Source organism: Nanorana parkeri, unplaced genomic scaffold, assembly GCF_000935625.1.
Source record: "Nanorana parkeri isolate BGI_ZX_2015 unplaced genomic scaffold, ASM93562v1 scaffold417, whole genome shotgun sequence".
Taxonomy (NCBI): Eukaryota; Metazoa; Chordata; class Amphibia; order Anura; family Dicroglossidae; genus Nanorana; species Nanorana parkeri.
Window position 1 is genome coordinate 69,707 of NW_017306685.1, and position 27,094 is coordinate 96,800.

A 27,094-nucleotide genomic window follows, 5' to 3' on the forward strand; every position below is an offset into this window, starting at 1 on the left:
TTTGGGCAAACTCTGAAAGCTGTAATTGAAAAATGATTTTAAAAAAGCATAACTGCAGAATTGGTCTAGCCAGATAAGATTAAAAGTGGAGAGCAGGGCCTGGTAGTCAGAGGGTTAAATAAGAGGTTTAGCAATATTCAGATTGGGGCACTCAATGATCTGCTGTCCCTAGGATAGACAAAAATGTTTCCATTGCTTTGATGCATATGGACTTCCTGTGTGTCATCACTTTGCCCTCCAGAGTGGGCTGCCTTTCATTGCTTCACTACACACCTAATATAACTTGAAGCACAGACTTTGCAGAAGTATGAGGATGTTTTCCCTGAACAGATATATTTAGAAAAGTGCACATGAACCTTGTTTATCTAAGCATCTGAAATAAAACTGTCTATTCCTGGCCGGATTTACAAGGGAATCAACTAAAGTGATGTTAAAGTCAAAACGTTTTTAAGCTATTTTGAATGCTGATTAAATCACTTACAATGGGTGTTGCTTCTTGATGTTTAAAGATTTTACTTACCTGCAGAATCAGCTGGTCTCCTGAGCACTTGTCCTGACTTCCTGTTTTTGGGTGGCTCTTTTCCCTTGCGGGGTCCTATGGAGCTAACCTTGTGTGTGCTAGAAAGCTGTGTGTGTCTCCACAAATACACAGGCATAGCAAACCAAAACACTATCCTTCTACCTGTTCTGTTCTCCTCTCCTCCTCCTCCTCCTCCTCCTCTTTCCTTCATCTTCCCTTCTCCAAGCTAATAGATGGACAGCTGCTGTGCTCTCCCTTGTGATCTTGTACTCAACAGGACATTGGGGGAAAAGGGCTGAGAGAGTTGGAGCTGTTTGAAGACAGGATGACTGTAAGTGCTTGGGCAAAAATATAAAGAAATATTTTGCAAGTCAATGTATATTTTTTTATCTACATATGTTATTGAAAAAACAGAGAGTGTAATACTTTAATTTAGTGTATCTAAAGCCAGAAACTTTTTTGTTTTGGAGCATTGGGTAGGGAAGTGTTTTACCCTTTGTCGGGTTTTTATTGTTGGGGAGATTTACCCTCTCTATGTGTCCTGATGATCACTGTTGTCACTAGGAGAGAAAGTGATGGTAAATTCTAAATTTTTACAGTGGGAAAGAAGAGGGAAGAGGAGGTGAAAAGAAATCTTCCTGTATGGACACCTGTTGTGGAGAAAACTGTCTAGGGCAGTGGTGCCCACAATTTTTGTGTTAAGATCTACTTTTTAAATCACGAGCTACATGAGATCTACCAACGAAAAAAAAAACTCCATCACTATCTCTCTCCTGGCTGTCGCTCCTTGCTCATCCTCCTGGCTGTCTCTCCTTGCTCTCCTGGCTGTCTCTTTGCTCTCTTGGCTGTCTCTCCTCGTTCTCTCTCCACCGGTTGTCTCTCCCGGCTCTCTCTTCTGGCTCACCTTGCTGTATTTTGCAGCAGGCTGGGTAAACTAATATTCTTTGATGTAGTACATAGCACTTCAACCACCAGTATCCACCAGAAAGGTGTCAGGGAGCTTGGCTCAGCAGTCTCAGGCTAATAGGTAATCATGTGTGCACAGCTAAATAAATTTAAAAAAATGGAATAAAGGGGCCACCATTCACACCCTTCGTGATCTACCAGCATCAGCTTTGAGAGCTACTGGTAGATCTACCTAATGGGCACCCCTGGTCTAGGGGCTGGTGTCGATGGGCTTTTCTTTGCTTTAGATGGGTTTTGTGTTCTCATACAAGTCTATAGGAATAATTTTTGGACTATATTGTTTTGCACATTTACGTTTGTTTTGCAGTTCTAGCACAGACATTTCTTCTTTTTGCAAAGTATATAGGAATGCAAAACCCACATGAAGCAACTCAATTGTAACACAGAACTGTTGGAACTTCTTGCACAGCCTCACAGAGAAAAACAAGCTCACAGTCTAATATGCATGCTGCTTATAGCTTGGAAACAGGAAGGTAGCCACAGCTTTATTCTCTACCTTATTCAATACAACAGAGTATACCATAGATATAACAGAACTTATAAACATTGCCATCTAGTGACCAAATTGTATACTGCAGGATTTATTGCAATAAATACAATAATGTGTATTCTAACACCCCCACTCAATAACTACTCCTTATGTCAATCCCATGAATCTGGCTCTCGCTTTAATGATTCACAAGCAACATAAGATAGATGCTTTGCTGGGATGCCTTTGTTGCTTATTATGGACTTCCTGACTGAAGGATCTTCTGGCGTGGCTTCATCTTTTTAAGAATTTGTATTGTCTGTGTTAATTTCTATTTCTGTGTCACTCTGTCTCTTGTCTTTGTGTGACATTGATGTGGATTTCCCTCAGTTTCAGGCATTTGTGTTTAGTACATGAAATTTTGAACACACTGAGGTTTCATCAACAATAACACTTCTGCAACAGTTATCTTGTTTGTGTCTGGTGTCTTGAAGGATTCTGTATCCCTTTTGAGATTCACTGTATCCCACAAGTACACCTTCTTTTGCACAAGCATCCCGTTTTGTACGTTTTTCCTTTGGGATGTGCACATAAGCTTTGCTTCCAAATTTTTTTATATGCTTTTAAGTCTGGTGCTCTTCCATTCCATAGTTCATATGTTGTTTTCTCAGTTGATTTACCTGGTAGCCGGTTCTGGATATAGCATGCAGTCATAACTGCCTCTCCCTAGTATGTGGTAGGCAGGTCTGCATCAATCAGCATGCTCCTCCCACTTTCACATAGAGTACAGTTCATTCTCTCTGCAACCCCGTTTTGCTCTGGGTTGTATGGAACAGTAGTTTGAAACATTATTCCATGCTTTTTGGGAATTGTCTGTGTGTTGCCACTTGTATAGTCACTTCCATTGTCTGTCCGCAAGGTATTAGGCATTTTACCAAATGTGTTACTTACTTGAGCCAAAACTGTTCAAGTTTCTCTGGTACTTCACTTTTGTTGTGTAGCAGATACAATGTAGTGCCATATTTTGCGGTCCATAAGACGCACCGGACCATAGGACGCAGGGAGGTCCGGCGCGCCTTATGGAGCACTCGAGACTGTAGCTTCTGTGACAGCTTCTATGACAGAAGCTGTCACAGAAGCTGCAGTTAGTGACCGCTGAGACAGGTGGCGCTGTGATTACAGCGCCACGGTCTCAGTGATGACACAGAGCAGGCGAAGAACGTCTATTCTTCGTCTGCTCCATGGTTATCTCGATCATCGCCGCTGCTCGGTTTTAATACGAGTGATCTCATTAGATCACTCGTATTAAACGAGCAGTGGCTCCTGCTGCTGAACTCGATCGCCGCCGCTCGGCTTTAATACGAGTGATCTCGTTAGATCACTCATATTAAACGAGCAGTGGCTCCTACTACTCGCCCGGCGCCCGAAACTGCATGTCTCGGGCGTCGGGATTCGCTCCATAAGACGCAGGCACTTTTTCCCCCTCCTTTTGGGGGGAAAAAAGTGCGTCTTATGGAGCGAAAAATACGGTATATCTTGAGTAATCATCAATAAAAGTGAGAAAATACCTTTTCTTTCCTGGAGTTAATTTTTCCATTGGACCGCATAGATCTGAATGAATTTTGAGCTCTGCTGTTGCTCTGCTTTGGAAAAGCCTTTCTTGTCATTTTTCCTTAAATGCAGCAGGTACATTTCATGGTTTGATCACATGGGCTAATATTTATTCCACTTGCATAGTCATTCTGAACTATTTTCTTTATTATGTCAGGATTTCTGTGACCAAGTCATCTGTGCCAAATGTGGATGCAGTTTAAATGTTTCCCCTCTTTGGCGGTATTAACCATTTCACTGCAGTTCAGCTGATACAGTTCAGCTGTGACTTAAGCCTTTGCCAACAAGGTATCACCTTTTGTGATGGCACAATTGTCACCCTGAAAAGTCACTATGGGGTCTATTCACAAAGCTACTGAAGGATCTAGCCGGAGCTTCGGCTGATCCTTCGTGTAGCTTCGGCCCCAGGACCCCTTCGGTTCAGGGCTGCTGTATGGGCTATTCACTATAGCCCGTACAGCCCCCGAAGTTGGCCGAGGGGCTCAGTCAAGCTTCGGCTCGACTGGGCCCAGGGAAAATTTTAGGCTGTTCTGTCATTAGGATGAGAGCTTAGCAGAGTCGGCTTTCATATCCCCGCCGACTCCGACAAGCTCTAATTCTAATGACAGCTGGTCCCGGCCAATAGAAAACAGCTGGGCGAAGAGAGCTGTCACTGCTAGCTCCGCCCAATCATTTTTTATTTTTGTTTTTTCTACTTTTTTAACTGTTTTTCTATTCTGCTCGGTACCACAGAGGCAACGAGCAGAATAGCCGAGCCGAATGTCGCTCAGCGGCATTCGGCTATTCACTCACTGCTGTCTGGCATCTATAAGAATAGACCAAACAGCAGCGAGTAGCCTGCCGGAGGTTCGGCAGTCGAACTCCTTCTGCACCTAAGGCAGATTGTGCTCTGAGCTTTCAGATCTGTCTCTGTCCATTCAGCTGTGGGCTGTGCTGGACTGACTTCATCCACACACTTCCACGTACCTTCTCTTATTAGCAGCATTTTCATCTTGAATTTCCATGACTGGTCGTTCATTCAGATTTGCAAACAAAAGCTTTGTTGCTGCTGTGGTACTAGCCATGTAGTTCTAGTTGCTGTAGTCTCTTTCTGTTGCTGTATCTTATGCTTCTTTTCTTTTAGGCTGTAACTGTGCTATAACTGGACTGTAACTGTGCCTGGGCCCATAACATGTTGGAACTTCTTGCACAGCCTCACAGAGAAACACAAGTGGCTTGCCCATTATATGTTAATGAAGCTTATCAGATAAACACAATCCTCAAATTTCAGTCCAATAACAATACCATTGGGACAGACCTCTGTGAAAAGGGTAAAGAAAAACCTGGAATCGGCCATCTTGCCTGATTTGACAAAACAACTAAAAGGTAAGGATTTTTTTTAACGTTATTTTTCAGTATGCTGTGTGAATATGAACACATAACAAACATATAGAAGGGTTTTCCTAAATGTGACTGCAAAAGTGGAAATACACTTTAAAAATGCATTTAAGTACCTTAACTATTACCATAAATGTAGATTAATTGTGTATCATTTGGCAGTAGATCTCAAATCTTCTCTGAATTCATGCTGACACTGTCCTTCCTTCTGGAGGGTGGCTACTTTTGTTCCCCATGGTCCCTGTGTGTGTTGTAAAGTCACCACCACTCCAAGCTTGCTTCCATGATGGACTACAATCTCAATACAAATTAGTAAACTAAACATGAGATTTTAGTCAAGGAGAGCGAGATTGGAGCGGTGGCTACTTTACAGCACACTCAGGGACCATGGGGAACAAAATTAACAACCCCCCTGAAGGAAGGAAAGTGTCAGCACCAATTCAGAGATTATTTGAGGATCTACAACCAAGTGATACACAAATAAGATACATTTTTGTATCAGTTACAGTATCAGTTATCAGATACAGTTAAAAGAGAACTATGGGGTAAGTGTTTTTCCCCATAGTTCTCTTAAGGACATACTGTATACTAGCGTCTTCCTGTGACCCAAAGCTCAGTATATTGCGAGCTACAGCTCACAGTATACTGAGACAGCTGCAGCCGGGACGGATCCCGGCAATGCTGTCGAGATCCACCTAGCTATGTGAATAACAGCTGGCTCTGTCTATCTAGAGGCAGAGCCAGCTGTGCCGCCCCCATCCGTTCCTCCAGTCAGTGCTGGAGGATCGGAATCAGGGAGGGGGGAATGCCCGCGGGGAGTGGTGACTGACAGTCACCACTCTCTGCAGGGAGATGATCGAGAAGAGAGTGAGCGACGGTATATGTTCCGATCTATTGAGCCGACGTGTGACAGTTTCATTGTCACAAGTCAGCTCGAACTATGAGGATGAGTGATTTTGACTCATCTCATAGTTCTCCGTTAAGGTACCTGAATGCATTTTTAAGATTTAAGGTTTAGTGTCTCTTTAATGAAGCTCACAAAAAAGTACCAGTATCACTTTCTTCAATGCATGGATTGTTCACATCTGTGCATTACTGTGTCCTAAAATTCACATATGCTGTGTTGCACTAGTTATATGCATTGGAGTGCTATTTACAATGTAAGTGCAATTCAAGTAAAAACTTTTTTTAAAGAGTTGGATGGAGTGGAGCGGAATTAAAATTCGTCAGCTTTTTATTGGTATCTGTGTCCCCGTAAGGAAGATGCACCCTCTTTATTTGTCCTCGAGACAGTTATCATTGAAAGTGAAAGAAAATGTGAAATTGAGGGTTGTCATCAGAACAGGAATAGATGGGATATCTTCCAATGAGGACACTATTTCTGGTGACCCTGCTGACCACCAGGGATTTCCTTCATTTTGAAAGAATTTCCTCTGATATCCTGTTGTGGCTATAAGACAGGAAGTGAAGGGAAATCTCCCCAATGGGACGCAGGTGGCAAAAAAAGTTGACGGGGGTTGTAACCCTCCATTACTCTATCCAAAATTAAAGAAAACATTTTGGCTTCAGTTCTACTTTAATGGCTCTGCTACACATTGCTCTTAGTTTCATGCAATGATGTGGTAATGCTCAGTAAAACATGCAATTTACCACATGTTACCCCAATGCATCAGTGTGAATGGGCCCCTAAATGTTGCAAGCCTTATAAAACACTGAAAAATATGAGATTTACCTCACTGCCCCTTTCCGTCATGTTCACGTAATCAAAGTCACATATCACAAAAGCAGTGATATAGGTTGACATTTTCAGAGTAGTGTTAAACATGGTAACCATCCATTTAGTTCCATTTTCATCTTCCCTTTCAGACACATCTGTGGAAAAGGAATTTAGGTTACTACAGAAATAGTCTAACAAACATGGATCTGACACCTAAATACTTACGTTCTGCACTTCAAGATATAAACCATTGTGGTTATAGAATAACAGTAGGATGTACAAGGTGCACTGACCCATATAACCCATCATAAATAATGTTTAACTCTTTTCTGCCAATCGATGCCTACATGCCCAGGCCACATTTTGCAGTGTCAGCATGCGTCGGTTAACCCAACGACGGATTTGCACACCTTAATATTTTCATATATTTTTTTAAGAACATAAATGTTGTGATTTGGTATGCTGTTTTAACAAAAAACTAAAACATATCTGTTCTTCTGTTAGGTTACTGAATTCTGATGGGCCTGTCCCTGATTGTTTGTTGACATCAGCAGCGAAAGTCTTCTTCTCCCGGCTGAGCCTGTGCAATACATCCCATGGACTTCTCTGGGCCTGGCAGATGAGCCCCATAGAAGCATTGAAGATTTACATCACAGACATGCCAGGAGAAGGAGACGTCTTCCAAAGGATGTCAACAAACATCTAAGGCTGGGCCCTGCGGAACTCAGAAAGGGAGCAGTGCGTCAACTTAAAGGGGTCTAAAGGATATGTGCACTTTGTTTTAAAGTGCCCTCAACATCAAAATACATGGCACTGCATTCTGAAGGTGGCAGTGTTCATATAACAGACTGAATGCTCTTATTCGTGTGAATAGAGCCCCAAGTCTGCAGATCTGACATAGTACACACATGATTAGGAGCCACTCTGATTGGTCAGTGGGAACCCCTGCTGTCAGTGGCAGATGCAGGTTCTTATGGGGGAGAACATTTATTAGGGTGTCCGCAGCATAGGACATCGTGCTGGGTAATGTTAATAAATACATGGTGAGCAGGAAGGGGTTAACTGACTGTCAGCATTAAACCAACTGACTTGTAGAGGAACCTTATTTATTTGTAGTACAGTATTTATTTATTGCATTAACAGCTTGTTGATTCAAAAGTGTACACCCAAAAACTGCCTACTCACTGTCTGCCAAGAAGAAACCCCAAAAGTGGACAAAGGCCAGTATGAAACCTTTGATTTTGATGACAATTGTTTCTTCTATTTGCAAAATAGTTCTAAAACCGTAAAATTCCTGTCCTTCCTGACATACTGTCCAGAATATACACAATAAACAGGATTTTCACTATTCTTGAATATCTGAATACCATCACCAGCCTAAAATTCTTTGTAAGAGATTGAGATTGTGTTATCAAAAGTGATAATTGAAATCAGCATACTGCTCTAGATACAGATTTGATATATAGATCCAGGAATGCTAATAAAAGGGGAGGTTTGGGATCTCATCACTCCACTCAAATTCATTACACAGAATAGCTCTGATGACATAAAAATAGATCAAAGTATTTAAAAATGTTGGTCAGTTTGAAAACAGGATAACAAGATGAAGCATCTTGTTATACAGTTACCGGGTTATTCACAAAAAGGTGAAGAGTTTGGAGAAGGCAGGAGAAGTGAACAATCTAGGACAGTGGTGGCGAACCTTGGCACTCCAGCTGTTTTGGAACTACAAGTCCCATGAGGCATTGCAAAGCTCTGACAGCCACAGACATAACTCCCAGTGGCAGATGAATGGTGGGATTTGTAGTTTTGGCACAGCTGGAGTGCCAAGGTTCGCCACCATTGATCTAGGACAACATAGCTGACCTGGAAAGTGTATTGGAGAATTTTTCCAAATCAGCTATGTTGTGCTAGATTGTTCACTTCTGCTGTCTTCTCCAAACTCTTCACCATTTTGGGAATAACCCTGTTAGATTCTGCGTCATGTAAAGAAAAAATAGATCTCCATCGAATTGATTAATCAACAGGGGCCATACAATTCCTGGTTCTTGCATACAAATCTACGATGCTCCATTTTCCAGGTAGGATATTGAATTTACAATTACAGAAAAATACAACTTGGATTTTCTTGTTTTATTTTTAACAGCTAGATTTTACATTCACCTATTAAAGTTTGTAGATGTCAAAATATAGCTTGTTATCAGGTTGGAACTCACAACTTTGGCTCGATGTTGCCTTATTCTGTTAAAGCTTTGTGAATGTTGCCTTATGTCAGTTTTATGCAAACAGCCTTACTTGAGAGTGGCTACCAATAGCAACCAATTATAAACCATCCTGTGGAGATCGGACATGAGCAGAGTGAATGTATGGTTGCTATGGGTTACTGATCAACTTTTCAAATAATGCAATTATTATTTAAATTGTATGAAAATCACTTGCAAAGAAACACTGTCATACACGTAGTAAATACGGTGATGTCAAAATGGTTTCTGGACCAGAAGAAGGCTGGGATTTTATTAAAACTGAATTACATATGAAAAATTAACATTTGCAGCATTTATTTTTTTTTACCGTTGAGCAACTTTCTCAGCTTTTTGCTGACAATCTCGATGCATTAATTATTTTAATTAGCACTCATGACTGGATGAATGTATCTCATGTTCAGAATACAGGACATTGTTTTTATGTTCTGGGAAATGTGTTGACAAAACAAATGTAACGAGATGCCAATCTGTTTTTTGCTCATCATAGTAAATTACTGCTCATGTGCTAGCAAAGATTAAAGATTGAAGATGATTTTAGATGCAAAAGGAAGTAAACATTTTTAAAGTAATGCAAATATAATAGCCTGAGCTTGCATATTTGCATGGACGCGCATGTTAGCATGTGTTGGTAAGGTTTATCGATTCAGGGGTAGTGCCAGACTGGGAATACAAAGTAGCACTGGCATAAGCAACACACCAGCCCACATCTGTGCACATAGCCTAGCTCAGCTAAATGAATAACAGACATATTATTTAGACATAATTAAGTAATGGGGGGCTGAGTGCTTGAGTGTAGTGCAAATCGGTGGCAGCACCGGAGCCTGCAGCAGAGTTCCACAACTGAAGGTTAAACAATCAGGACCAGGCCAGTTACAAACCATATCAGTTGCAGGATACAGTGAAACAGTAAGCAGGCATCCCAACTAGAGATGGGTTTCCCAAGCAGTTTTTTTTCCGGAAAAATTTAAATAAAGAGTGTGGAATATGTTCTTTTACAATGATAAATAATAAATCTTTGACATGGTATTCAAACTATATAACATGAAAACCTTAATGAAAGATTTCTGAGACTTTATGAAAAGTCTTATATTATTGCACATTCTCTCAGCTGAAGACAAGCAAATCCTGGAATACAATTCAAGTAACACCGTACTTCTGAATGCAGTTCTAAAACTCAGAAAGAAATATGCATTTCTGTCACTAGGGGCACTGCAGAGGAAAGGCTCCAGTTTAGTTAGCTTGTGGGCTCTATCTTGTACCTCCTACAGTTGGGTGATTGTTGGTATGATGGTAGATGATAGTTTCTGTCCTCTCAGGCCTTAATTGACAGGTAAGAGGGTACATTTGTCTGGCAAAATATTTTATCTTTATTATAACCTTTAATTCATTCCTAATAATGTTCTTCGCCATCACAGTATAATGTTTCCCTATAGTCTGGTCAGTGAATAGTTTTTTTCCTCCTCTCAGTAAAATGGTGAGACCAACATCTAGAGCAGGGGTCCTCAAACCTTTTAAACAGGGGGCCAGTTCACTGTCCCTCAGACATTGTTGGGGGCCAGATCATAGGTTTGAAAAACGGGAGGGGAGGGGGGGGTTTGTGGTGGCTGTGGTGCCATTGACTTCAATGCACCGCCACGCCCCCTCCCGTCCCAGAACTCGCGTCACAGCTTCCTGATTGGTTAGAAAGCTGGTTTCACTTGTTCCTAGGCAGCTTGGCTTCCTGGAGAAAAATTTCAAATCTGCCATCCGGCTTCCTGATTAGTTAGCAAGCCAGGCTGCTTAGGAACACGTGAAGCCGGCTTCCTAGCCAATAAGGAAACGGGTCATAACCGCCCGGCTTCCTGATTGGAAAGAAAGCTGGCTTAATGCTCCCTCCGCACTGCTGGACAGAGGGAGAACTCCCTCTGACTGAAAGTTCCGGTATGGGGGATAAGTATCGGAGCATTTGGACGAGTACTTGCCCAAATACTCGGTATCAGCACCAATACTAGTATCAGCATCGGTGCATCCCTAGTGCAAATCCATTTTATTGATAGTTGTCATTCAAACGACAAGTGCATTTCTGAGCCTGATGAAGGGGACCCTGCACGGCCCCAAAACAGAGATCCTTTTAATTACCATTAATATAAATGACTGAAAAATTTAAAATATAATAATGTGTTATTTAATCATATAAAGTACAACTGCTGAAATACAATACATTCACCTACCTATAGCTGGCATATTAGAAAGAGCCACATAACTGGAATTGTGGACAATCCTGGTTTTAAAGGTTGCTTTAAGCGCTGGTTCATCAAAGCACGGGTAAACTGTCCTGGCAGATGCTGGCTCCAGCTCCGACCCCACTAGGACTCTGCAGACAGAAATTAAGAACCAGGTTTATAGACTGACATTTGGTGTTCACAAGCATTGATTATTTGTAGGGACCCGGATATGCATGTCATCAGTACACAGACACAGACCCCAGAGTAGAAACAAAACTGCTAAATAAAAAGTAGACCATTAAAGAGGTGGTTTTGGATTATCTGTCCTGTTATGTGCTAGTTTACCTGTAAAGTAATAAGTAATTTATTTAATACACCAATAAAGTACCGGTATCTGATTTTCTGTAAGAAGGTTGCAGAATGTTTAGGTGTATTAAGATATACAATATCAATATATACTAAAACATATAAGATAGGCATTACAGTCGCCACAAACGCCCGGATGTTGCGTATGATATTATGTTGTTCCCGTTTGATCTTTGGTTAACTAGGCGACTGGGGCTAGGAGACATAGATGCGCTTCCTACGTTTGTAAATGTATGACATCATTACTCAACTGTATATGTGTTATATGTTTCCTGTAAAATGTTGGCTCAAACTGAAAAATAAAGAATTTAAAAAAAGATATACAATATCCAATATTCATGGCCTGAACTCCATGAACTTCAACCAAGATCCCTAAGCTGCTGAATAGAATTGAAGTGAATTGAGTACTGGCGATGTATGGGGCTAGGACAAGGTGCAGGGGCAAACAGTAAGACATGGAGTGCCAGGCAGGCAACATAATGAAAGTGAATGTGCGGGCAAAAAAAACACACATTCAGAGCATCTCTGCAATATATGTACATTTCTTCATATTTTGTCTGTTTCAAAATGCATCAAGTACAGAAAAATGCCTGTTTATCCTGCCAGAAATCATGTCAGCTCCTAGGTTTCTGTAGTGAGCTGACAACTCTATCTCTACTACACTGAAATCCCAAGCAGTGTTGTCAGCTCTGCCTGTGTTCAAGTATATTCAGGTTTTTATTCCTGCTGGCTGGATAAAGTGATAGGGAATTTTTGTCACGGCCCATGAGAAAGGATTTCTCTCATCTCCTGTTCTAGTGACAGTGGTCACCAAGAGAGGAAATAAAAGTACATTTCTCCATTGGAGATGCTGACAGCAATAAAACACAAAATTGTATATTTACCTGTCATTAACTTTCCTTTCCTAATGTTAAAGCATGACAAAATACATAACCCATGTGTACGCTACCATGCTTGTGGCAAGCAAATGGAAAATTGTATACATACAGTACCTCTTGGTAATTTTCCAAACAATAAAGCATGGGAGCAAACACATGGGTTTTGTAGGCTGCCATGCTTGTGTCATGAAAAAACTTATGCAAGGTTTTCACTGCTCTACTGTGTCCATGTTGGGAAATTTCCCTTCACGTTCTGCTCCAGGACCACTGTCCAGGGCAGCCATCAGGGGGGGGTACGGCCGATACTCATGTAAGGGGCCTGGGCAGCCTGGGGGGCCTGCCCGGGTCCCTTACATGACTATCGGCCGACGGTGAAGGGCGAGGAGGTGGAGGCCTGGCCCTAGCAGCGACGCTGCTCGTCTGATGTCGGACTGTCCGGAAGTGACGTCACGTTGGTGATGTGACGTCACTTCTGGCCGGTCCGGTGGTAGACGAGGCCATGTGTGCAGGTAAGAGGAGCTAGGGAGGAAGGAAGGAAGGAAGGAAAGGAGGGAGGGGAGGGATGCAGCCCTGACCAGCCCACCTGAAACCCCTTCAGAGCCCACCATAGACAATCTATGGTGGGCTCTGCGGGGTCACTCTCAGGCGGGTCCTGTGTCCAGCGCATCACTAAGCCATGTGTCCAGCGCGTCTCTAAGCCCTGCGTCCAGCGCATCACTAAGCCCTGCGTCCAGCGGCGGAAAGGGGGGGGGGCAGCCTAAAGCCGTGTAAGGGGCCCCAAAATTTCTGATGGCTGCCCTGTCCACTGTCAATACGGAAAAAGAAAAAAATGGTTGCACAAGCTAAGCACAAAATTAGCACTCACCACAACCAATCCGAAACCTAGTTCTGGCCTTGTCAGAACTATTGGGCCAAAAGGAATCGATTTCATAGGCCTAAACATGTAATTCTACAGATGTGTCTATGGGCATACTAGTAGCCATTTTGTCTATGTCTATATAAGGTGAAAATAAGTTAATTCTTCTCTTGTACAGAGACCTTCATAGAGAGAGATTAGGAATGTTAATATAAACATTCTTCAGATCATAAATGGTGGGGGTCTCAGACGCATATCAGTTTAGGATAGTACCAGCCTGTGTCGGTCTTGATTGATGACTTTCTGGCCTCCACGAGAATACAATCTACAAGAAAAGTGGAGTTTCTAAAGAGTTTTTTTTGTTTTTTGTTTGTTTAATGAATAAGAAGAAAGGGGCTTATTTAAAAGTTCCTTATGAAACATTAATATTCATTGTGGTGATAATATTAGTAACAATGTTATGATAATAATATTATATTATATGTAGCATCTATCTGCCTACTTAATTGACTGATTTTAAGTTGAATTTTATACATGTACTTTTATATATCCAACTATATTCATTATATATTGGTTGAGTGTACCCATTGAAATATATTCGTGTGTATTACTAATAATGGGGTTTTTATATTTAAGTGCAAAGAATTAGATGGTACATTCTAATGTATATTCTTTTCTTATAAGGTATGAAAAACCTCGGTCTTAATACTTCTACCTCATTTTTAAGGAATTGAGAAAGAATGTTAATTGCTTGCGAATATACTGTAGTTCTCAAGTCGTAAATTAGAGGGCAGACTCGAGGTCTGGCACGGTGTGATTAGGATTGTCAAAAGTTTACATTCATGGTTCTGTCCAAGTCTTCGGTCAAAGGTCATATCACTGCCTTATCTTTAAAAATTAGTGAAATTAAATGAAATGCTCCCAATTTTTACATAGAACAACAGTGCCCCCTGATGGTGATTGTAAGGGAAAAGTCTATAACCATATAGGGCATTTGACGTCATGTTTCACATCAGTAATCACGTGATAGATCAAACCAAGCCCACTCCGCAGGGGGGATATAGATCAGGAGCAATGATGGGATAAATATCGCCCATGCGCTGTGAAAGTTAGAGCTGGTGAAAATCTGTGCTGGGAGAAGTCACATGTCAATTCTGAGTCTTTCGTTTTCTTATTCTGTGTGATACTGAAAAGACGCCCATTACATTTAAAAAGTTGTTTATCTTGGTTACATTTATCTGTTGAATTAATATTCAGTGGTTACATTTTATGCATTACTTGTGTTATCAAATTGATTGATATTATCTGATCCATATTCTTTGTTTGTCACCAATTATATTTTATTATTGTTTTTGCACTGATTTTGATAAATAAATATCTATATTTTGTATACTTTGGTATTCCTCTTGTCTTCGAAGTCAGCGCAAATGAAAGAACTCGCGTAAATTTTGATTTATGGAAATACATTGGGAATCTCCTTAACCATAGATTTTTAATTGTTTCCATAAACAGAACTGTATATTAGAGCAGTATAAACATTCTGACAGCCTGGCTTTAGAAAAAAAAATTCTGATTGGTAATTGTGCATCAATGAGCTTTGTGCATTGCTCCAATATTTATTAACAAGCTTGGCCCAATGCCAGCCTCCCCCCTTCCTGGTCTACCTTCTCCCCTTCTGGATGTCCCCTTCCACTTGACATGCAGGGTCACCTTCCTCCTCTCTTCTTGGTCCTTAATGATGCAGGTAGTCTTGCTGATGTAATGATGTCAACACTAATCTCTGCATTCCCGTTCCATGAGCCCAGGGTTGCTCAACAAATTGCCCCCAAGGGCCTGTGTCCTTGACTCCCTGGGTTCACAATAAGTGGTCTGATTAATGCTGGGCATCAATCAACCTGGAAAAAAATCAGCGCTGGACAACGAAGCTGTGAGTCTTTAGAAGACAAAAAGGAGGCAACAGTGAGTATTGCAGCTAAAGACGCTTTTTTCATTTTTAAAACAATGTGGGCAATAGATTTTTAAAAGAGAACTATGGCCACACCTTTTTCTTTGGCTATGGTTCTCTTTTGGGTCACAGGAGGACATTTACTAATGTCCTCCTGTGACCCAAATTCAGTAAAGGGCAGGCTGCTACCTGCTATATGCACACACCGCGGCGCCACGCTGCAGCTGGGAGAGATCTCAATAATATTATCGGGATCCACCTGCTGCTTGACTGACAGCCTGTTTTGTCACTCTAGAGCCAGAGCCATCTGTACCCGCCCCCTCCCCTTTTCTGTCCCACTAATGGAGGAACAGAGAGAGGGGAGGGGGAATCCCTGTGGGGGAAGGTGACTGACATTCACTGCTCTCTGCATGGAGAAGCCGTGAGCTGAGCAATCAGTGATTTGTGATCACTCAGTCCTTGAGCTATAGAGCCAGCATGTGACAGCTGCAGTGCCACACACCAGCTCAAAGTATTGGGAATTCATTTTACTTTCCCAATAGTTCTCCTTTAAGGAAAAAAATGGAACTTGGTTTTAATGTAATATAAGTTACTTCAGTGGGTACAGTCTGTACCAAGGACAGGGAAGGATTTTAATCTTCCCAAATCTTTGAACAATGCAGAGCAGAATGTACATTTGTATCAAGCACTAAGCCTCCCCAAAACAGCAACTGCTGTGAACATTCTTAACTCTTTGCATTTAGTATACTTTTCCCATTAAAGCTATAATTTTAAGATTGTGTCGTGATTGCTCATATTATTCTTTGTGAGCTAATGACTTTGCACCTTGTTGAGATTTAATCCCATATCTTATTAACTGTGAATTATTATATGTCATTTAAGTGGCTCAAAGAGAGCAGACTTTTATTCTGACAGAACACGTTATTCTAAATATAAATGTTTTTAAATCTTCTCATTTTCCAGTTTAGAACTTTATTACTACAGGGCATATCAGTGATTTCAACGCATGCCATAAAATAAACATTTGGAGAGTTGTTGAAGATTCTAGGGAATGTCAGAGAATTTACAGCAGCTATCATCTGTATAGGAAGTGATTTAGTGTCTCTCTAGTATCTTCCCTGGGAATTTATGTTAGCAATTCATATAACACTGGCTACAGAATTATAAATGCATAATTAATAACCCATACAGAGAGAATGTAAAGTCATCTATCCTTCTGAAAATGCAAGTTTGCTGGCTGTCATTCTGTTCCAAATAATTCCATACATTTTAGGGGATATACTTAAAGTGACGGTAAACTCAGGACTTAAACCTTAAAAATGTATTCAAGTACCCTAATAACAAAAATGTATCATTCAAATGTAGATTCTCAAATCATCTCTGAATTGGTGCTGACACGGTCCTTCCTTCTGGAGGGTGGTTACTTTTCTTCCCCATGGTCCCTGTGTGTGATGTAAAGTAGCCACCACTCCAAGCTACCTCCCGTGATGGACTAGAAATCTCACGATTAGTTTACTTATTTGTATAGAGATTGTAGTGAGCAGAGCCAGCTGTCACTCACGCAGCTGGGTGGATCTCGACAGTATTGATGGGATCCGTCCCGGCTGCGGCTCTCTCAGTATATCGCAGGCTGAGGTTAGTATATGTCCTCCCGTGACTCTAAAGAGAAGTATGGGAAAAACATTTACCCCATAGTGCCCTATTAATTCAGTTCTGACACATGCTTGTTCCAAGACAGGGACTCACAAAAGTATTGAAGTATTCAGAACAGCTAGCTAGCTATCTAGAAAAAACTCAGCAATGGCAGCTCCATATTTTTTTTCAAAAAAAATAACTTTAAATTTGTGGAAAACTCTACGGAATCTGGAAAAGATAAGCATTACTCTGCTTATTTATTTAGACATGTGCAATTCAGTGCGGAAAAAAAAAATTTCGGACGAATTTTCGTTATGCGGAGCTTCGGATGTTTCCGAATAACAGAAATGACGAATGAAAACGAATCCAAATTTCCGAAAACGAAATTTCGTTGCAGCAAAATGACTACTGCTAACGAATTTCGTCCGAATCTGAAACGAATTGACTTTCAAACCCGAATCCTGAAAAACTAAATAATGTAAAATCTGAATCGAAATGAAACTAAACACATTTTTTGCCGGTGCACATGTCTATATATTTATTCTCTTCTGTAGGCACCAGACACCGTCTCCAGCATTTACCTCGCAGGAGATGAATAGTGATTATGCAAATGTGTCTGATAAGGCTGATTGCTATTTTACCTGTCACTCAAGGGTGTGCAGCATATTTTCAATATAGTCACAGACAGAATATCTGTCACAAAAGGTTAATCTTATGACTCTGGCTGCTAGTAAGCCTTTCAAGGGAGAAATGAGAACTCCCATTGCTGACTGCTCCTGTAAATCATAGTTCGCAGTCTTGTTGTGACCTATTGGCCACAAGCTGATCTGGAAAGTCACTGAAGTGTCAACTGATTAACTGCCTGCTTGTACCCAATGTATTGAAGCCAGAGAGTCAGCATGACAGTCAGGCAGCAAGCACTTTCAGAAGGATAGGAAAGCAGTGACAGCCCTACGGTATTGTGCATTAAGGCATGTTATGTTAAGGCTGCTCATTTTGGTTTTAAAGCGCACCTTAAAATGACTTTGTTGCCATACAGGACTTGCCATCAAAAGTTCTCCCTGAAAAGAAGAGAGTAAATACTTATCTCTCCTGCAGCCCGTGATGCCAAGCACCGTTGTTGGGGTCGGCGGGAACAATCTGAGCGAACTGAATGGTATCTCAAGCACACACTCCAAGCCGATGAGTGTTGCGCTGCCATGCATGGCACTACAATAGCATTTGGTGCGTTGCCACTATTGCAGTGCCATGTGTTGCAGTGCAAGGCATTCCCACCAGAAGGTGCATTGGGGTGCCATTCAGAAAGAATGGGAAGTCAATGCACCAGCACAAAGTGCATTGGGCTGTGAAATAGCATGCAATAAATACATGTGCCTTTATCGGAACGCTATCGTGTGAATAGGTGCTTAAAATACAAAGACATGACCTATTTTTTTAACCCCAGAACACTACATGAGCTTGTGGCATGTGCCTTGGTGTCCTGCAGCGCGGGTGCTTTGTCCTCTGCTGTCGTTGTGCATTGGGTTACCATTCTAAATTATTGCATTCTAAATTACTGACACCGCAATGCACCAAGGATCGTGTATAACTGTACGTTAATGCACAGGTCTCACCATTATGCAATGTGCTGCACATTTTGTCAGCGCAACCCACGGAGCATATGCATCTATGCGTTGTGGTGCACTGCAGCACTGGTATGCAATTACCTTTGAACTGCACTTTAAACACCTGTCAATAGTGGAATCTGAACATAACTTAAAGGAGAACTATGGGGTAAGTGTTTTTCCCCATAGTTCTGAGAAGGGTCACGGGAGGACACAAACTTCTGTGACCCAAAGCTCGGTATACTGAGACCGCCACAGCCGGGACGGATCCCAACATTACTGTCGAGATCCACCCAGCTGCGGGCTCTGCCTATCTAGAGGCAGAGCCAGCTGTACCCGCCCCCTCCCCTGTCCGTTCCGCCAGTCAGCGCTGGAGAATCGGAGCGGGGAGGGGGGAATCCCTGCAGGGAGCCATGAGTGACAGTCACGGCTCTCTGCAAGGAGATGATCGAGAAGTGAGCGAGCGACGGTATGTGTTCGCTCACTTCCCGATCTATTGAGCCGACGTGTGACAATTTCATTGTGAAAATCACTCACCTCATAGTTCTCCTTTAAAAAATCGTTGTTGGGTAATCCTACCATTTAATAACAGTTTCACCGAGTGCCATGTAAAATCCAAAGTACATTACCAAGAATCATGTGCATGTGCAAAGGGATAAACGTAGCTGAAGAGACAGAGGCATTAGAGAAGATGTAAAACAGATTCAAAGGGTTTATTTGGCTAATAGACATAGAGTATAGAAGGTCACATAATAAATCTCTGTGAATGTTCTGAAAAGTTAAAAAGGGTAAAGGCTTTCATCCCTTAATAAAATCCCAACTTCCTGCGAACAATCCCGCCTTTCTGATTAATGTTCTGTACAAGATGACACCGGAAACCTTTCACAATGCTATAACTCCTTTTGTATGAATGCTTAGAAATAATTATACTTTATAACTAGGCGATAAGTACAATATCTGAACTACGTTATTTTCAGCATAGATTTCAAAAACTTTCGATTTCATGTGCATAAGAATAGAGGTTACAGGGTCTTCCGCCTCAGCTGTAAGCTTCTTTTATGGTACACCCACTGCTCAGTGTACATAATATATAGAGGAATAATAGAAAAAAATGGACAGCAACTAATCAGCTTCCACTATAAGTACCTCGCTGAATAAAACTATTCATTTGTATGTGTTTATACAGTGTTTGTAGAATTCAATAATCTATGGGAGGAATCTCTTTATGTATATTTTGCTTTCTGTCTTCTAACCAGTTGATATATTTTTGGCACTAGGAGGCCAATGCAGTAGTTCTCGGTGTGAGACTTTCAGCACTGAAAATAACTAGCAACTACAGAGTTCCCCTTAACTGTCACTATAAGTGAAAGTGTCCCTAAGATTTTAGCTCATCATAAGACCTTCCACTATCTGAACCTTTAACACTTAATTAAAGGGATTCAATTAATCCCTAAAATAACACTGGTCTACAAATTTTGGGAAATGATTGACCTCCGAGATAAAATGTGTTAATTTTTACATATTTTGATTAGATGAATTACAAAACAAGTGATAAAGGTGCTGATTGGTTGGCTAACGTTTTCAAGATAGTTTCACAATAAAAATGTATACACAGGCGAGTATATTTGCCTACAAGGGAGGGGGTATCTGATGAAAGTCCAAGTATACTATATCCACAGCCATTCCTCTGTTCGATTTATTACTCACTTCCTCATAAAAAGAAAGTAGATTTGTTTGACAACTTCTGTCTTTTGTGAATCCGTGCTGACTATTGCTTTTAATATTATTTTCAAGCAAAAATAAGTGTGTGATCCTTTATCAAACTTTCAAGTATCTTCCCAACTATTGAAGTTAAACTTACAGGTCTGAGTATAGACCAGTACCCTACTCACCTAAGAGCTATTGCAATTCACATCCTCCTGGCGGCCAAATTAACAATAGCGAGACATTGGAAGAGTTCGCTGGCAGTTAACGCATCATAGACTTTGCAGATATTAAAGCTACACTGCGAATATGAACGGGTGTTTGCAAAACGCAATGACACAAAGGCGAGTTTTCTAAGGAAATGAAACCCTTGGTTTCTATGGTCTCCGCATAGCACACCTCACCCATGATGCTTAGTAATAGCAGTAAACAGCATTAAAGAAGAAAATAATTTTATCCCTTTTTAAATATAGGCACCACATTGGCCTTACGCCAATCCATCGGTACCAAGCCAGTCATTAGAGAGTCTCTAAAAATGAGATACAATGGCTTTGAAATCCGCCCCCCCCCTCCATGGTTTCCCCCCACCTTATCCGGCTGCATCTGTCCCCGCCATGGTTTTCGGGGTCCCCCTGGCAATGACTGCAAGATGGTTAGCGGTCGAGCAGAGCGGAGAACGTCTGTTCTCCACTCTTCTCTGTGTGAACACTGAGACGGGAGAGCTGCACTCACAGCCTTCCCCTCTCAGCTGTCTCAGGAGTTCTAGCACAGTATTGGGCTAGAAGAACTCCTGTATTGGAAGGGACAGGTTCAATAAAGAGAACCTGCCACCTCCAAATGCTATCACACAGGGGTTTGTTAGCTCCTTTTAGATAGCAATAAAAATAAGTGAAAAAAAATAGGTGAAAGAATAAAACAATTAAAAAAACATAGTAAAGTTTAAAAAAACATAGTTAAAGGAGAACTATGGGGTTCTATCTTTTTTTAATGAATGCATTCCTTAGGCTAAATAATTAAATAATGTAATTTACTCTAATTAGCCAAAATGCACAGTAAGGCTGTAAAACCTTATTTTAGGTGGTGGGTGGGGCTAAGCGCCGCAATGAGAAGACAAGCGATAGCCTCTATGCGCATAGAAACGCGCATTTTGTGTAGCATGTTTTTGCATGTTTTGCACATTTCTACAGATGTAAAACACACATACATACACTTTTACGCAGTTTTGCAAGCAGATCGTGACACGTTGATGTGAATGGACAAACACACATTTTACGCGCATACAAATGTTTCCATTTTAGTCTATGGGGCCAAGAAGTGCAGAATCTGCCAAAAAAAGATGCTCATGTACTTTCTTCAAGCGAACAAGCGACAAAAGCTCAGATGTGAACATGGCCATAGAAATTATTGGGAGTTTTTTTGGGTGTTTTTTTAGTGTTTTTTTCAAGCTACAAAATGCTCAGTGTGAATGAGGGCTGAGTGTGAATGGGCCTCTGACAGTTTAATTAGACTTTAATTATCATGTATTTTAGAGGGTTTTAAAAAATTGTCACGGAAGTGGTGGCTGGTCCATTACACTTTTTTAGGCGCTGTATTTTGAAGGTGTCACTGCAATCATTTTGTATATTTTACCCCTGCCAATGTCTTGTAATAGTTGAAACTCAGTATGTTGTACTGCATGTAAGTAAAATCCATATATTTCAGGTATTCATTTATATTCAATCATGTTCAATTTAAAGACTTGGAAACAAATGTGTTTGCTTTCACACATTTGTAAAGGATTTGCTTATATATAATGAGGGAAGTTGCTGTCTTTCAGAGATGTACATTTTAGAGTTAGGATTCTTGTAATTGACTACGTCTAACCCTACTTATTTCTGCAGACTCCACAGGGAAGTAAAATACATTGAAACTGAAATTTGTGCTGGCACGTAAAATGTAAAGGTTTTCTAATTAAAACTTTTTTTACTCTAACTACGCCTAAGTAATCTACATTGTGAAATGTAAGGCTCCACTCATCCCCAATTACCATGGTCTTCCAAATGGAGGAACAGGCATCCATAAACTCTTAGATATTAGAGTTAAAGAAGAAGTGGGGCTACCCCCATACTGCAAGGGTTAAGTACTCATTTTTGTCTAGGTGCTAAAAAAAAATTATATTTACTAGGGTTGCACAGATACCAAGTACAGTACTCGATACAAGTACGAGTACATGTACCGATACTTTTGAGCTCCAAGACTAGACTAGAGAAACATTCAGAAGTTAGGAGGCAGCTGTCATTTGTAAGGAGCACACGGAGCTCCTGGGATTAGTACATCTCTGTTTTAATGTATGATTTTGTTTTTATAAATATAAATAAAGTGATGCACAGATACCAGTTTTGTGAGTACGAGTACTGGTACTTGCCGAGTACTTACAAGTACGAGTAGTGATAAATTTTTGTTTATTGTCATGTGACAGTTTTTCTAAAACAATACAGACTAATGATTTCAGGACAGTGGTGGAGTGCCAGAGCCAGGCCCCAGCTGCAACCTCTGCAACCCTGGTGGTTCTCATGAAAATGCCAAGTATCTGCACTGGTACTCGAAAAGTATTTGTGCATCCCTAATATTTACCTGAAACACCTGCTTTTCCAGTCATTAAAGCCTGTATCCTCCTACGCTGCAGCATTGGAATGTTGCTCAGTGTCCTCAAGTCTATACACTGTGTATAGAACGTGATGATTTAGGGGACCCTAGACCACTGCAGTGGAGGGGGAGAGAGGCTCCAGGGACAGGTCTAAGAACAATCCGGCTCTGAGAATAAGGTAAGCATAACTTTTTTAGCACCTACACAAAAATGAGCAGTTAAACATTGCAGATCAGGGGTAGCCCCACTGCAAGGGTTAAGAAAAATTCTGCCCAGAGTTCTGCATTAAAGTAGACCTTCACCCTTTTTTCACTAAAAATCGTATTATCATGCACTCTGCATGCTGATATGAAATCCTCTTACATTTATTAGTTAAACATACTTTGATATTATTTACATTTATTGTTTTTCCACTTCCTGAGTGAGGCACTGGTGATAAAACCCTGGCCTCAAGGATGCATTGGCATTTCCCCCCTCAGATGATAAGCACTGTCACATGTTACAGGATGCAGACCCAGAGTTCCAGGAAATAAAGGGAAATGGATTAGTGAAAATGGCCACTGTGAGAAGACTGGGGAAGAAAGGAGAAATAAGGTATGCAAAGAATACAAAGCCGGCAATTATCTAGAAGTATCTGTTTGTAGATTGTCATTACTATTTCTAAAGGTGTGTTTGTTGTCATTTTAAAGGTAAGGGTGAAGTTCCTCTTTAAAGGGGTTCTAAACCCTCCATTTATTTTGCCTATATCGACTGCTATCAAGCATGCAGACTCCGCTGGATCGGAAGTGCCTGCAAGCAGAGAGGAGTCAGCGCTGGATCGGAGAGCCGCCGCAGCGCTGGAGGGACAGATGAAAACATCAGGAAAGAAGATGATCGGATTAAGAGACATCATTTAAGGTAAGTGCTAACATTAACATTGGGGGGATGGAAAAAAATGTATCCTTTAATGTCACTTCAAGGACTGCATTATTAGATATTATTTGTAATATCATTTGGGCATTACAGAAAAGTCAGCAATAGAATAAAAGTAGAATGTTATAAGCTAAGCTTCTTTTTACCTCCTATTTACATCACCTTCATTCCTCATATCCAGGTGCAGAAAGACTAACAGATATTAGCAATACAAAACTTAGCTAGCATGTCAACTCCACGCACTCTCATTAAATGGCATTTTAACCTGCGCCAGAGATACTTGCAGCTCTCAATGCAGTACAAGTTTTGTGACATCTCCCCACTTGTAGTCCATTCATACTTCCTCCTGTCCCTGTAACTAACCTCAGGATGAACACCGACTGGGAGGAATAGTCTGCAAAAGCCAGAGCAGTTGCAATGCGTTATAGTGTCCAATTCAAAACAAATAAATAAATACACATTTTTCTTTTAGGAATGTATGTGCATTTATTTTTGGGTTTTTCTTTGGTAAAAGGTGGACTATGCCTTTAATAATAAGTATAGGATGTTTAGGGAAGTGGAGCTGAGAGTACTTGGGAAGAATAATAAAGAAAGAAATACTTTTGCTGGGCAATGTATATTTGTTTGATCTGGATTCAATATTGAAAAGTTTTGGGAGTTTAATATTACTTTAAGCCCTAGCCCTTATCAGTCTCTTCATCTGTATATTTACCAATTCTCCATCAAAAACCTCTGCTCCTCATAATGGTCATGTACAGATTGTGACATAGTTGACAGCCTGATAAAAATACTAGATGCTTGCCTGTCTCTAGCTTCAATACCCTTGAAACCACTGACCCCACTAGAACTGATGTAAAGACAAGTTCTTGGCCAGTGACTGAGAATGTACATAAACAAAGGCTGGATCCCAGAAGCCAGGTAGCCAATGCACCTTACAAATTACAGCCAGTGCCTAATTTTATTTAAACGTCTTCTCTAGTTGTTGTTAATGGAACAGGCTCCAAAAAAATCGTGCTGGCTCCTGGATAGGACAGAATGGCTTCTGAATTCCATATTAATGTGTCCACCCCTGACATAAACCACAAAAATAAAAAAAAGTACATAACTAGGGTAGCACATACTAAACTGCTGCATACAATACCTTTTTAAATTCAGTCGTCTAAAAAGACTAACTGAAAAAGTCACGGTCATAAATGGAGCTAAATTGTTATGAGAATTTTTAAAACCAGAACTATTAGCAGGCACAAAAGCCCCTAAACATCAGGTGCAGCAGTTATTATTCATACACAATACACACAATATTAGGAAGTGGAAGGAGATCTTTCATGTCCACATCATCTACAATGGTTGCATTATACAGATCTGTATTTTTAGTATGGAACTACCTGTGAAAGCATTTTCCATTTTAAGTGAAAATTAAACTGCCATTAATAATTGCCATTAATCTTAAAAAAGCAGCACAGGAACAATCATGTAACTGCCAATTTAATAAATAAGACTGCACTGGTCAAATATGGCAGATATTCTAAGCTTCAAGCTTTCAGACAGACGATAGTCAATTATATTAATGTCACAATCATACAAATGGCCATCATGACGAGGTGACATTAAAAGAATGTTCTGTGGGAAAGTTCACACTACTTACATTTTCATTTAGTTGTTTCAGAAACACACAGCACTTTTTTTCACAATAGTATGTAGAGGGCTAAATTATTTTAGTTATACTGAAGCCTTAGGTTTATTTCGTATTTGAGCCTTTAAAGGGAAACTCACTTTAAAAAAATAAAAGTGAAAAAAAAAATGAATATAGCGAATGTAATTGCGGCACAGGCCATTTTGTAGTCTAATGTTATTTAAAAATACCTTTCCATTTAAAACTGCAGCTGCGGTAATTTTCAAAAACTGTCAACAAACGTCAATATGGCGTCCTTGCAGCTGGTATACAGAACACCCCCAGAAATGTAATTTCCTGCTTCTGTGATTGACTGATTTTCCCAGAAGTTTGCACTAAGCTACAAATAGGCATTCCCTGCCACAGGAATTTAATTTTTGGTGAGATACTCCCTAAGGTAATTGCTACTAAAGGGATGTCAACACTGCAACTTTCCTCATTACAACACAGAAAGTCCCCCAACTGATTATAATGAACCCAGACCCTCCCAATCAGGTATCAGTGTGAAAAGAACATGGTGAAACAAACAGCTTTTTCTTCAGAACAGAAACAGGTAGGAATCTGATACAGTTTGGCAAAATCCTTAAAGGAGAACTATGTGGTAAGTGTTTTTCCCCTTAGTTCTCCTAAGGGTCACGGAAGGACATAAACTAGCGTCCTCCCGTGACAAAAAGCACGGTATATTGCGAGCTCCAGCTCACAGTATATTGAGACCACCGCAGTCGGGACGGATCCCGACATTATTGTTGAGATCCACCCAGCTGCGTGATTGACAGCTCCCTTCCCGATCTATTGAGCCGACGTGTGACAGTTTAATTGTCACGCGACGGCTCGAACTAAGAGGTTGAGTGAAAATCACGCACCTCCTAGTTCTCCTTTAAATTGTGCATTGATCACCCAGAGGGGATTGTTTTTTTCCCAACCAAATGTTTTTTTTGCTTATTGTCATTTGGTGATCCAGCCAGGGAAAGGTTAATTCAAATATACAGAAACAGTGTCCAAAGGTTAACAATTTGCTTAAGCGTTTTAGTGTTACAGTGTGAAAGGGAGTCCAAACACCTAATACCTGCCTAGCAGGGATTTGTTAGAACCTGTGTGTTCTCATGGGACAGCTAGGCAGCTGTGAAATCTAACCCAGCCTGGGGAAAACATGTAGTTCAATCTTCAAAACAATCTGAAATAGGGTAATACATCATGACTCCCATTCCGTGCAGCACACAATCATAAAACCGTCTGTAAAAATGTGGTGGCAAAAACATGCTAGATTTAAGATAAAATATGGAAGAGATATTATTAGTTGTGTAATTTTATGGTGCTACTAGTTCTGTTAGGCATAAGGTATTGATGTTTGGACTCGCTCATAGCAGAACAACAGCTGGAACCGTCAATTTTAAATCTATAACTCATAACTAGAAACCGTCATAAGGTCTTGAAGGTTTTTATAAGTTGGCCCGGCCGGCTATCAAAATACCTGTACATTTCACTGGCAGCAGGTGCTGTTTGGCTGACAATTTTTCACCTGGCTTCTTCCATTATTAGATGAAAGATGTCGGTGGGAGGCAGCAGACAGGGCCATCCACTGAGTGAATTTTGCCAGGTTCATCAAGAACTGGCTGAAATTTGTTTAGGGTGTAGCCAGCTTTAGCATAGATACAAACAGCCCTGTATTTGTCTAGCAAAATTCCCCCATACACTTCCCAGAAGGCAAATGGGGTCCTAGACATGGTAGCATGTTTGGACCCCCCTTGCCTTTGCTGAACAATTCCAA

The 27,094-nt window shown here is 40.8% G+C and overlaps 1 protein-coding gene across 1 annotated transcript in view; it reads right to left on the reverse strand.

Moving 5' to 3' along the window:
- The window catches only part of LVRN (laeverin), a 105,653-nt gene that overhangs the window by 47,892 nt on the left and 30,667 nt on the right, over positions 1-27,094 (reverse strand). Inside the window, exons 2-3 of the mRNA XM_018559840.1 lie at positions 11,135-11,277; positions 6,676-6,815 (exon numbers count right to left, since the gene is read on the reverse strand). Coding sequence (XP_018415342.1) covers positions 6,676-6,815; positions 11,135-11,277 — 283 coding nt within the window. The remainder of the gene's footprint in view (positions 1-6,675; positions 6,816-11,134; positions 11,278-27,094) is intronic.